Genomic DNA, 13352 nt, shown 5'->3' with positions numbered 1-13352 from the left:
ACCACCTCATTAAAAAAAAAAAAAAAAAGCTTGCTTCTTTGCTATCTTGGAAATGTACAAAGGTTACAGCATTATATCACAGTGTTTATTACAACCCATAGCTTATCTTAATTTATCTATATCCTTTGTGTGTCTACCTAGCTAGAATGAATGGTTAAGGAACTTAGGAATCTGCTGGGGGTTTTTTGGTTGGTTTTTGTTGTTGTTGTTTTGTTTTTGTTTTTTTGAGACAGTGTTTCACTATGGAATAGCCCCGGCAATCCTGGAACTAACTCTCTTTGTAGACCAGGCTGGCCTTGAACTCACAGAGATTTGTCTGCCTCTGCTTCCGAGTACTGGGATTAAAGGTGTGAACCATCACGCCCAGCTACCTTTTTTGTTTTTTGTTTTTAATACCACATATACACTGCACAAGACCTTATGCTAGGCAGGTAATAAAATATTTTGTGATTCTGAAGAACAAGACTATAACATAATTTTAAAGGCACAGTAATTCTTAATTTTTAAAAAAAATCCAATTGTTTTATGGTAAAAATTTGGTTTATAGAGAAACAAACATTCTGTTAGCAAAGCTGTGAAAAAAAAATACCTGCATATACCAATAATTGTGTTATGAACTAGTCACTTTGGACAGCAAACTACTGTTTCACATACTCCCACAGACATACTCATCCCGAGGACTCTGCTAAGAAGCAGATTGTGAGGCCTTAAAATTCTGTGCTTACAAGATCCCAGGAGATGGTCTGACTGACCCAAGGACCATACTTATGGCACTAAAGGTGCAGATACCCTCAATGGAGAAAGATTTACCCATAGTTGTGAGAAAGAGTGTACAGAGTTCCTTCCTTACACTTGTTTTCAACTGTGTCAAACTGGAACCAGAATGCCCATCATTAAAGAAACTACAAATCAAAATATCTCACACGCATACCATGGAATACTTAGAAAAAGATGAAAAGTGAGACACAACTACATGCAGACATTGTGGATATGGTGAGGCCAACATCTTACAAAGTCATACAAATTTGACAGTGATATAAAGCCCTCCTCAATCCACAATCCTGGCAGTTTCGGAAGCTCGGTTTTTGAGTGTAAAAGTAAAGCACTGTAAGAGTTTACATGATTTTTATTTAAGGAAACACATATACTTGCCTAAGTGGTTTTGTAGCTCGCGTGTCTGGCCATCCTCGGTGGGAGTGATGAGATCCCATATGAAACCTTTAATTTTCTCGTCCCCTCGGTAGTGAATGAGGCAATAGGCCAGAAGAGCGCGGCAGATGGTCTCTACATCGTGCTCGTTCAGCTGCCTCTTGAAACGCCCGTGCGACAGAATCTCTCTCCATCTGCCCCACCTGGTTTAAAGGGACAGTCACAGAAATACGGACTGAAGTCTGAGCAAAAAGCATTAACTCATGCATAAAAGCCATTAAAAGGAAGAGTTCTGTCATTATGAGGTTTTACTAATGTGTGTTCTTGAGTATAGAGCAAAAAAGAATGAAATAGTAATTTTTAGTGTATCTTACTCTGGACAGACAATGACACCGCTTCATATTACTGCATGGGCACATTTAAGAACGAGGAGCTTGAAGTGAGTGACTCACTAAAACATTGTAAATACAGAAAGACAATACATGCTAAACACTGAAATTTGAGATACTTTAAAACAGACTTTATTGGGCGCTGCAGAGATGGCTCAGAGGTTAAGAGCACTGATTGCTCTTCTAGAGGTCCTGAGTTCAATTCCCAGCAACCACATGGGGGCTTACAGCCATCTGTAATGTGATCTAATGCCCTCTTCTGGCCTACACATGTACATGCAGGCAGAGCACTGTATACATAATAATAAATAAATAAACCTTTAAAATAGACTTTATTGATTCTAATAATATTGAAAATAGTATGTATTTAAGCTTATATATAATTACTTATGACAAATAAAACACATAATATTCTTACCCATAAACCAGTAGGTTTTTCTCAACTCTGAAGCACTCAGTTCTTCCATACCCACTGGACCGATCACAGGGTCTCCGGAGTTTGGGTTTTTCTTCTCCTTCACTTTCAGCTCCAGATAATTCAGCCAATTCATCTTTTGTGGCACTAAAGGGTCTGGTTTGCTTCCTAATTCTTGGGGTGTCGATAACTAAACTATTCTGTAAAATTTAATGTTACATTTAAGGAAGTTACTTAAACAATTTTATTTATTATAAAACTTTTCAATGTTTAAATTATAGAAAAATAGTATTAGAAAAAATAAGTAACTAACAGATCTACTATGCTATCAAGTCAACTAAAAATACTATGAAAAGTATTATGAAACATGTATAATTTATGTCATTATAATCATAGACTAAAAACAATTGGTATTTTTGGTCATTAGTATAAAAATTACTGTGCTTCTATAATCACCATAATATATTTTGGCCCAACTTCAACTTTACGATTTATTTATCTAAAGCTGGTTAATAACTTAATTTGGGTTGTTTTCAACTTCATAACACATAAGGCTGAAGAAAATCTTTCTGACCTGTTTACCTTAAAGACAAAAGGAAAATAAAATGTGCAGGAATTGGAATGCTGGTCAAATGTTATGAATGTTTTGCAGATATAGAAACGTTCAGTTCTGTATAAAATTAATTATGCCAATATATAAAGGTGAGGCGGTATTGTGACCCCTCAGGACCAATTCAGTTTAACTCAGTGCAACTCATGGGTCTGTTTCTCTAATGCAGGCACTACTGATACAAAGTCTTTAAGACAGTTTCTGTTTAAAAGGAATCCAAAGTTTTGGCAGTCAGATTATGTTAAAAGTAAATACTACTCAGGATGTAATGATTTACAAGGCAAGAAGAGCACAAAAGCTGGCTTGGAGTTAAGGTATAAACAATTTTTAAAGAATTGGAATTTTGCAAGGTAGGCAATATCTTTACAAGTCAGGAAACAGGGACCCCAAATAACATCAGATACTCGGGAAAGCCCTGGAGCAGAAAGGGGTCCACAGTAGCGAGAAGGCTGGGATGAAAGGATTAAAGTCCTGGTATATTTTATTTTGAACACAGCGCACAGTAGTTAAAGAATACGTATATAATGTTGATGTCTCTTATTATAGACAAGTAATATATTTTTTTGATTTTTCGAGACAGAGTTTCTCTGTGTAGCCTTGGCTGTCCTGGACTCGCTTTGCAGACCAGGCTGGCCTCGAACACATAGCAATCCCCCTGCCTCTGCCCTCGGAGTGTTGAGATTAAAGGTGTGTGCCACCACGCCCAGTTTAGACAAGTTGTCTTTGCTAAGCTTCTCTGGTAGAAAGCTAATCGTCTTGCTTGTCTAGTTAACATATTTTAGAAGGTATACATTGAGAACACAGAAATACCCTGTTGGTTTTCTAAAGATGTCTGTCTGTCTGATTTAATATATATGAGTGTTCTGCCTGCATGCACACCTGCATGTCAAAGGAGGGAGTCTAATCCCATTTTAGATGGTTGTGAGTCACCATGTGGCTACTGGGAATTGAACTCAGGACCTCTGAAAGAGCAGACAGTGTTCTTTAACAACTGAGTCATCTCTCTAGTCCCGTTTTTTTTTTTTTTTTTTTTCTTAAACAACCCACTAATTTTAACACTCATTAAAGGATTTACCTGCTGTAATTACTATCATAGTGGATTAGGGGTGATTTTACATTTCCCTAATTTCTTCTACATTTATCAACTAGAATTTTTATAAGGAAGAATTATCTGTTTTCCTTTTCCCAAGTTTTTTCTTTTCTTTCTTTCTTTCAATGATTTGTATTTGTATAATTTTTCAGATGTATTTTGCTCATCATCTTTTAAGATTTTGATGACTTTCTCTATGACAGACATATATGTCTATATGTACATCTGCTACAAGCAGTTAACAGCCTGATGGCATTTTCATAAATACTTACCCTGCCGCTGATGGCATCAATATCTATTTCTGCTTTTTTAGCCCATTTTTGCCAAAAGTTGGGGTCATCTAAGGAAATATCTGTCCGGTTTCCAGATGCTACAAAACTTGCCTGAAATATAGAATAAATTTTTAAAGTACTTAGACCCTGAAAATTAACGATTATCTCTTTGCATCTACTGTACACAGAATTTGAATTTGGCATACAAACACTCAAGGTGTGTTCCAATTCAGTGACCTGAAATATAACAGCATTTGTTTAAGGCAAATGTTTTTTAATACCAACACAGGCTAGAGTTTAGGAGCAGAAATAAGTAAGTTACTATTGTGAGTTAACCTGAAAGCATTCAGTAAGCAAGGACAATATCTTCTTCTTAGAAGAACCGACATAAGACAGAGGCATACTTTCTAAAACACTCCAGGAGCATTAAATGAGACCTGAAGGGGGGAGGAGGGCAGACAATGGGGGAGGAGGGCCCCCATCAGAGGTCTTGGGGTGGGGAATAGTGCAGAAAAGAGAGAGAGGGTGGGAATGGGAAGATAGCATCGAGGGGATAGCATTCAGGATGTAATATGAATAAATTATGATTTAAAAAATCATATAAAATAAAAATATAATGAGAGGGGAAGAAAAGAAATTATGGTAAAATTAGCCAGGCATGGTGGCACATATCTTTAATCCCAGCACTGGAGGCAGAGGCAGAGGCAGACAGATTTTTCTGAGTTTTAGGCCAGCTTGTTTAGGATAGCTACAACTATGTATAGAGACCCGATCTCTAACAAACAAACAAACAAACAGGAAGAAGGAAATTATGGTAGAATTTAACTTAAGATAGCACTTGTGTTCCTCATTTAACAAATACATACTTAAAATTTTAAATTACGTGTGTGTGTGTGTGTGTGTGTTGTGTTGTGTGTGTATAGTGTGTGTGTTGTGTGCATGTGGAGGCCACAGGTCATTCTCACCTTCTATTTATTTTGAGACAAAAGCTCTCCTTTTACTCAGAATTCACTGATTATCTAGGCAGGCTGGCCAGCAGCTCCAGGGCTGTCTAGAGCTAAGTGTGCAGATGTGTGCCACTTAGCCTGCTTTGTCGTGCTGGCTTTTAACCTAGTAGATGGAGACCTGAACTCAAGGCCTCACGCTTGTGTAGCTGGCAGCAGCACATTAATGCCTGAGCAGTCTCCTCAGTCTGTCTCATACGCTCTCTACCTACCAACAGCAGAATGGCAAGCACATCTGCGTGGGTTCTGGAGAGCAAACTCAGGTCCTTGTGCTTACAAGATGAGCACTGTGTCGACTGGGCCATTCCTCTAGCCAACCTTATAGTTTGCTCTGTCTTTATTACACATTACTCCTTTTCTTTCTGATTAATGGGTACAACTGTTTCTAGTTATTACATGTATTGCATTTTACTAGGATGAGAAAAGTAGAGGCAGGTAAAACTTGATCAGAACAGATTATCTGTTATAAAGGTGGAGGGAGACTTGGCTCAACTGGTAGACTGCTTGCCTAGCATGCAGAAAGCCCTGGGTTTGACACCTAGCACAACATAAAACTGGCTACGGATAGTGGCAGACCACTGTGATCACAGCACTCTATGAGGCAAAGCAGCACATTCAGCTGCTCAGTGGTATCCTTGGCTAAGTTTGAAGCCAGCCTGGGCTACAGGACAGCCTCTCTCAGAACAAAGCAAAGCAAAACAAAAACTCGCAAGTGGTTATTGGAGTTAATTTAGTATGTTCAAAGATAAAAAGGAAACAAAAGATACTAATATTTTTGGAAAGCAAGATGTAAACACCACTCCCACATTTATAAATTAGGACCTGTGACGGCTGTTCTGGTTGTCAACTTAACTACATCTTCAGTTAATAAAAACCCAAAATGGCTGGCTGGAAACACATGGGAGGGTTTTTTGTTTTTTTTGTTTTTTTTTTTTTTTAAATTAAATCATTTAAGGTTGGAATACCCACTTCTAATCTGGGTCTTTGAGGTGTAAGATTCATTTTTAATCTGGACCATACATTTTGCTGGAAGCCTTTATAAAGGACATGGAAGAAGAAAGTCTCTCTGCCCATTTCCTTTCACCCTTCTTTCCAAGCCCATTCCGTCACTGGCACTGCAGCCTACTTCTCTAGGGTTCCGGTGTTACTGAAGGCCACGTGAGACGTCCTGTGTCATGGACTGAACAACTCTTGGATTCTTGGCTGCTGTTGGATTAGCTGGACCACAGCCTAAAAGTTATTCTAATAAATCTTCTTGCTATAGAGACTCATTCTGTAAGTTCTGTAACACTAAAGTAGCAGTTCTCAACCTTTTCAATGCTGTGACCTTTTAATACAGTTCCTCAGGCTGTGGTGACACCAACCATAAAATTATTTCATTGCTGTCATAATTGTAATTGTGGTACTGTTATAAATTGCAATGTAAATATCTGATATGTGAGCTCTGTGTGCGGCTGCAACCCACAGGGAGAGGACCATTGCTCTAGAGAGACCCTCACTGTGAGGTACCTTAGCAAATGTTGACCCACGGCCTTCTGATTCAATTGTAATAGTTTTTGTACGACGGAGTAAAATCTGGTCGATATCCTCTTCACAGAACTTAGAGCCTTCATCTTCCTCCTCCATGATGGCTCCATATGCACCTCTTCGAAGCAGATCTTCTATTTCCTTTTTGGAAAGCTGCTGGATCTAAATAGAAAAGTAATTTTTAGATGTTATATTACTTTAAATATCACAAAATATGGGAACTACCCCTATAGAATGCTAAAAACATGCAATGTCTTATTTTGGGCTTGGGCCACATGTGAGAAAGAATTCACTGAAATAATATATTGAAGTAATTGACTGATTTTTGTTGTTTTAAAAACACGAATCACCACTTAACTAAAACTAAACCAATAACTAAGTTTAGTACTATGATTAATGTTAAGCAAAATACCTAAGGCCAAAAAAACAAAAACAACAACAAAACCCTACAACAACAACAAACAAGCCACAGCCAATAATTTACAAGAGAAAGCCAATGCTAGAAGTTGGTACTGTTTAATAGCTGAAAAGCTCCCGGGTACGCCAGTATGTTAAGCCATGATGCAGATGTCCACAGGAGATGGTAGAATGTCTCTGACTTGGAAGGTTCCTAAGGTTCTGCAGTTCTGAAGCTACATGTACAGCACACCAGGGACTAAAGTATCCAGTATTTCTCCATTCTGAAACGCCCTTTGCACAAAATAATATGAATGCTATGGTCCTGGAGGTAAAACCAAGTAAAAGTAACACAAAAGCCCAAGTAAAAAACTATACATACACCACTGACATTACTGTCTCTTCCGCTCATGCTCTGTAAAACAGCTTTATCTAGGCCCAGCTTCAGGCTGGCTCGGTCAAACATCTCCCGCTCATAGGAGTTACGAGTTACTAATCTGTAGACTTTAACTGCTTTGTTTTGACCAATTCTATGGCAGCGAGCTTGGGCCTACAAAAAAAGGAAAAGTTACAGATTACACTTCACAAGATATATGTGATAGTAAACTATATATAGAACAGGAAAGCATGAGAATTTCTTATATGATAAGGAACAATTAGCAGTAAATTGGGTTTTAAGATTGTAGTTATAAATTCATTAAGGATGTGTTTTGTTTAATTTTGTTTTGGGAGATTTCTTTCTTTCTTTCTTTCGTTAGTTCACTTCATATTCTGGTCATAGCTCCATCCCTCCTCTCCTCCCAGCTCCCTCTCTGTCCCTCTTCCCCACTCTCTCTCCTCTGTCCACAGAAAGGGGAGTCCTCCTTCTCATCCACTCTAGCTCGTCAAGTCACATCAGGACTGAGCGTGTCCTCTTCCCCTGTGGCCTGGCAAGGGGAAGTGGTCAAAAAGCAGAGTTATGAGTCCATGTCAGAGACAGCCCCCGCTCCCCTTACTAGAGGACCTACATGAAGTCTGAGCTGCCCATTGGCTACATCGGGGCTCTGGTTAGTTGGCTCTGTTGGTTTCTGTCCCCTCCAAGCCCTACTGTCCTTGCCCTCACTCTTCCATAAGACTCCCTATGTATTGTCCAATGTTTGGCTGGGAGTCTCGGGGTCATTATGTTTTTGAATTACGTAAAATTAGTCAATGTATTTATTTATCTGTTTGTATGTATGTGGGCAAGTGTGTGCCAATGATCAAGTATAGAGGTCACAGGACAACTTTTGGGAGTTAGTTCTCGCTTACTGTGTAGGTCCTGAGGATTAAACTCAGGCCGCTAAGCTTGGCAGCAAGTGTCTATCTACTGAGTCATCTTGCAGGCATAAATTATTGTATTTTAATGGGGATATGATTTGGCAACCCTTATTAGAAATGCAAATTCCTAGTGAGTGTGGTAGTTCATGTCTATAATCTCTGCATTTGGGAGGCTGGGGTAGGAGAAGCACTTTGGGTTTGAGGTCTGTCTGGGCTAAAGAGTTGAATTATAGGTCAGCCTAACCACAACCTGAGGACCCTTCAGCCTTACCCCAACTCCACTGCTGCCAAAAAAAAAAAAAAAAAAATCAACCAACCAATCAATCAATCAATCAATTAATTAATCAAAATAAACAAGAAATTGTGGTGGGTGTGGTACCATATGCCTTTGATCCCAGTACCTGGGAAGTAGAGGCAGGCAGACCTCTGTGAACTTAAGGCTAGCTTAGACTATATAGTGAGGTCCAGGCCAACCAGGGATACAAAGTTACTCAAACTAAAATAAAAAGATTTAAGAATAATGACAATAAATTAAAAAATAATGATAAAATTTAAAAACTGAAAACTTCTGGCTATAAATACGACAGTAAATGGGAACCTCTATACTTGCCCTGGTGTAACAGGCTAGTCAAAACTCAAACTTTCATGCTTTGTAAAATAACTTCGAGTTGTGTTATAGGGTGTACTTGAAATAGAAATAATTAAATATTTATACTTAGATCCCAAAATTTTGTAAATTTTACAAATATAAAATATTTGAAACTTAGAACACTTCTGGCCGCCAAAAATGTAAATAAAGAATCTTCAACCTGTAATTTTAAAAATTAATACAAAACCTACAAATAGAATGTTTAGTTGACAGTGAGTCTATCTTTAAATACTTTAGTCTAACCCAAAAATTTCCAAATTTTTCTGTAGTGCATGATGAAAGTCTTTGCAGTATATTTAGGTTGACAGTGGGTAACCCTGAACTGGGGACTGAGGTGACTGGAGCCTCAGGTGACTAACGCACCACCTTCTCTTTAATGATAAACTAATCTCATTATGTTGTAAGAAGTGGAGACAGGAGGTTATGAAGCTGTGTGTGTGTGTGTGTGTGTGTGTGTGTGTGTGTGTGTGTACACACATACATACTGAGTTCCTGCTATCCTTATTTCAAGGAGTCTACAGAATGTATTGTCTTTCTCCTAAGCTTTAACCGATTCTGCTCATCTCCAGGGCATAGCTGGTTATAAATGCAGAGTGTGTGGATGCAGTCCTGGAGCCCTAATTACTCAATTACTCAATGAGGCTAAGGCAGAGTCTCAACTTCAAGCCAATTTTAGATATCCTATGTGATGCTTAGATTACATTAGGACAAACATGTAAATCCTGAAATTTTAATTTTATTATGAGTAAGATATAATTAAGGTACAGCTTAAGTCTCTGAAGTTTATATGATCTCTTTGGGGAGGCAGAGATGGAACTCAAGCCTAGGATATCACCTTTTATAGGGGATCATTCTTCCACTGAACTAGGTGACCAGGCTTCACATTTCACTTTTCCATGATGTAATATTTTACTATACTTGGTGTTTTGTTTTGTTTTGAGGCAAAGTCTCACTATATAGACCCTTGGCTATCCTGGAGCTGGCTATACAGATAAAGACAGCCTCAAATTCAGAGATCTGCCTGCTTTGGCCTCAGGAGTGCTGGGATTAAAAAGCATGTACAATCATGCCTGGCCTAGCTGCATATTTTAAAGAAAAATACTGTATCCAATTATTTACATGTTTTCATAACTTAGTAAGAAATACTACAAAACATGCTTTACTATAAATCTTATTATCATTAAATGATAATTAAAATAATTTCACTATGCACAGGTGTTCCTTAGAGAAATATATGTCAATCTGTATAAAAATAAAAGATGAGAATTACCAACAAAACAAAAAACCAGTAGCATGAATTTAAAAAACTTTACATTCCTTTTAGCCAAAAATTTATTACCTGGAGGTCATTTTGAGGATTCCAATCAGAATCAAAAATTATGCATGTATCAGCTGCAGTTAAGTTGATGCCCAGACCACCAGCTCGGGTACACAAGAGAAAAACGAACCGATCTGAATCCGGTTTACTAAATCGATCTATAGCTGCTTGTCGAAGATTTCCTCTGACTCTACCATCAATCCGCTCATACAAATACCTATTTAAATGAAAAGCAGTAAGTTTAAAAATTGAATATAGAGAAAATAAAGAACAGTCAGCAAATCAGTGGCAAAGTCAGCTTCTCTATAGTGCACGGTGTCTGCTATAAAATTGAAAAGCAACAACATCACAAATATTTTCTACATTTGCAACACAAGGTAACATAAAGATACAAATACCTGCATTCCTAGATGCACATCTTATATAATACTCTTGCTAAAATCCCATTTTTGAATCTGGGTAATGTTGCTCAGTGATGGAACAAAAACAAAAAACTCAAAAACAAACAAACAAACTTATGCTGCTGATGTCATCTTAATAATAACGCTGACAGGATTACACAAGAAGCTGTTAATGTCCCCCTATGACATGCTCTCAACTAATGCAGCAGTGTCTGTGGAGAAAAGCTAAAATACTGTGCAAGTCTTTACAGTCATTATACAAAGCAATAACCTTTAACATCTTTTATTCTTTCCCATTTAATATTAAATTTTTTTTGTTTGTTTACTTTTGTTTGTTTGAGACAGGTATCTCAGTGTAGCTCTGGTTACCCTGGAACTCTCTCTATAGAACAGAATGGCCTCTAACTCACAGAGATCTGTCTGTCTCTGCCTCTACCTCCCAGTACTAGGGTTAAAAGCATGTACCACCACAATCTAGTCCACATTCAATTTTTTAATTGCAAGACATCACATATATATATTATTTTACAAATTATCACAGGGATTTAAGTGTTATTTATTTGTCATAATTCCGATGGCTTTTTCTACATATTTCCTAGTATTTTGCTACAAAATAGCATAGTTTCTAATGTTACTCATAATTTAAAAAATAACAAAATCAAAAAACCCCAGGTGTATCTCTGAGTTCATGGACAGCCTGATCTACAAAGTGAGTCCAGGATAGCCACGGCTACACAAATTTATCTCCTCATAAAAGCCCTGTCTTGAAATAACAACAACAAAAACAACAAAGTCTTGAGAATTTTCTATGAAAGTCATCATCTGAAATCTGTTCACAAAGATTTATTTCCTCATAAGCACTATTACTGCTCTTTGAGAAGACCCAGGTTCAATTCTCAGCACCCACACCCATGTCAGGTGGCTCACAACTGCCTCAAGTTCCAGTGCCAGGGTATCTGCCTCCCTTTGGCCTCCCAGGGCACCTGCACACATGTGGTGCACATAAATTCACATAGACACAGATGTATACAAATGAATAATAAATAAGTATTCAAAACAAGAAAATGTAGGAATTTTTATTTATTTTTATTTTTATTTTTTTGTTTTTTCAAGACAGCATGTCTCTGCGTAGCCTTGGCAGTCCTGGACTCACTTTGTAGACCAGATTGGTCTTGAACTCAGAGATCCACCTGCCTCTGCCTCCCGAGTGCTGGGATTAAAGGCAAGTGCCACCAGGCCCAGCTAGGAATTTTTAAAGGCAATATTGTGATGCAATGATCTTATATGGCATAAAATTGAGAGCAATACACATTTTAGTATAAGCTCATATAAATGGAAACACTGCTCAGAAAACCAAGGTCTCAGGTTCAAACCACAGTACTGCAAAGGAGAAAAGAAAGTGCCAATGGAGCTTAGAAGATTTTTTCAGTTGGAAAAGTGCTTATTATGCATAGGTGAGAACCTGAGTACTCATCTCAGGTGTGAATGTAAAAGTGATATCCAGGAACAGTGGCCTGTGACCAGGGCTGGGAGGAGGAGACAGGCCAGCCATTCAGACAACTGGTAAGTTCCAGGTATGCCCCCATGCACACACATACACACTGCACATACTGCACAAAGTAGCTAGCAATAAAAATGAGCTACATAATCATATAATATGAACTGACATAAACTTCTACTTAGGTAGAGTGATCAAAATTTTTCCTGTTGAAGATAGTTGAAGGCAGGTGATGGTGGCAGTGATGCACGCCTTTAATACAAGCAACTAAGAAGGCAGAGGCAGGCATATCTCTGAGTTCAAGGCCAGCCTAGTTTACAGACTGAATTCCAGGACAGCCAGCGCTACACGCAGAAACCCTATCTCAAAAAGCAAAGCAAAACAAACAAACGAAGAACAAAAACAAAGAAAAAATCAGCAGCTGAAATTTCTCATTTCCCTTTACAATATGTTGATATGAAATTGAGTCTAATATTCTCATAAAACATTCTATATATGCTCTGTTTATTTATATAAATACTTATGTCAATACTGTTTTATTCTTATGAACAAAAGACGGAAACAGAATAACAAGCCCATATTAAACAAACCTGAAAAGATTAAATATAAGCAAATTTTACAGAGCATATAAGAGCAACAAATTATAAGTTCTGATTATACACAATGAAATAAAGCAGAAATAGAAATATCACACCAAAGTTTATGAAGTAGATAAAACACACAGTGCGCTTTTGTACCTTTTATGGATAAGATAGTCTTCCAGAATGTCAAGGCAGCGCACCATCTGAGAGAAGATGAGCACTTTGTGACCTCCTGCTTTCATCTTAGGAAGTAACTTATCAATGAGGACCAATTTACCAGCAGACTGGATCATTGCTTGCAGATGAAAATCAGGTGCAGATGGACTGTATGTATCTCTAAATTCTCCAAGTATTTTCTCCTCAGCACCTATCAAAAAAAAAAAAAAAAAAAAAAAAAAAAAAAAAAAAAAAAAAGACATGATAAAAACAATGAAAAAATTCAGGCAACTTCCACCTGTTGTAGTTTAAATCAGAATTGGTGCTCCTCTTTATTTGTGTGATACACAACTTTCTAGTGGCAATGATATTGCTTTTATTAGAATTATTTAACTTTGTGTCTAACCATCTGCCAACGTGACACTTATTTTCATTGAAGATACAGACAATGTCTTAAGAGTCTTTAAAGTCTTTATACAGAGTTTTGTTTGCTAAATAGTAAGTGAGTGTTACTGGGAAAGAATGAACAAAGCTACAGGCTGCAGGGCACAGCGGCGGTTCATGGAATGCTGAATCAGGAAGACTGCACTACACAGGAAGG

General features: G+C 37.7%; 1 protein-coding gene across 1 annotated transcript in view; it reads right to left on the bottom strand.

Annotated features, from left to right (window-relative positions):
• Chd9 (chromodomain helicase DNA binding protein 9) overlaps window positions 1–13352 on the bottom strand; it is a 169260-nt gene that overhangs the window by 47387 nt on the left and 108521 nt on the right. Inside the window, exons 17-23 of the mRNA XM_051168827.1 lie at window positions 12752–12962; window positions 10137–10332; window positions 7235–7402; window positions 6439–6618; window positions 3926–4036; window positions 1957–2153; window positions 1153–1352 (exon numbers count right to left, since the gene is read on the bottom strand). Of these exons, the coding sequence (XP_051024784.1) occupies window positions 1153–1352; window positions 1957–2153; window positions 3926–4036; window positions 6439–6618; window positions 7235–7402; window positions 10137–10332; window positions 12752–12962 (1263 nt within the window). The remainder of the gene's footprint in view (window positions 1–1152; window positions 1353–1956; window positions 2154–3925; window positions 4037–6438; window positions 6619–7234; window positions 7403–10136; window positions 10333–12751; window positions 12963–13352) is intronic.

The sequence above is a fragment of the Acomys russatus genome, chromosome 26, assembly GCF_903995435.1.
Source record: "Acomys russatus chromosome 26, mAcoRus1.1, whole genome shotgun sequence".
In the NCBI taxonomy this organism is placed as follows: Eukaryota; Metazoa; Chordata; class Mammalia; order Rodentia; family Muridae; genus Acomys; species Acomys russatus.
Note: the sequence above shows the minus strand (reverse complement) of the source record. Positions and strands in the feature narration are given on the sequence as shown.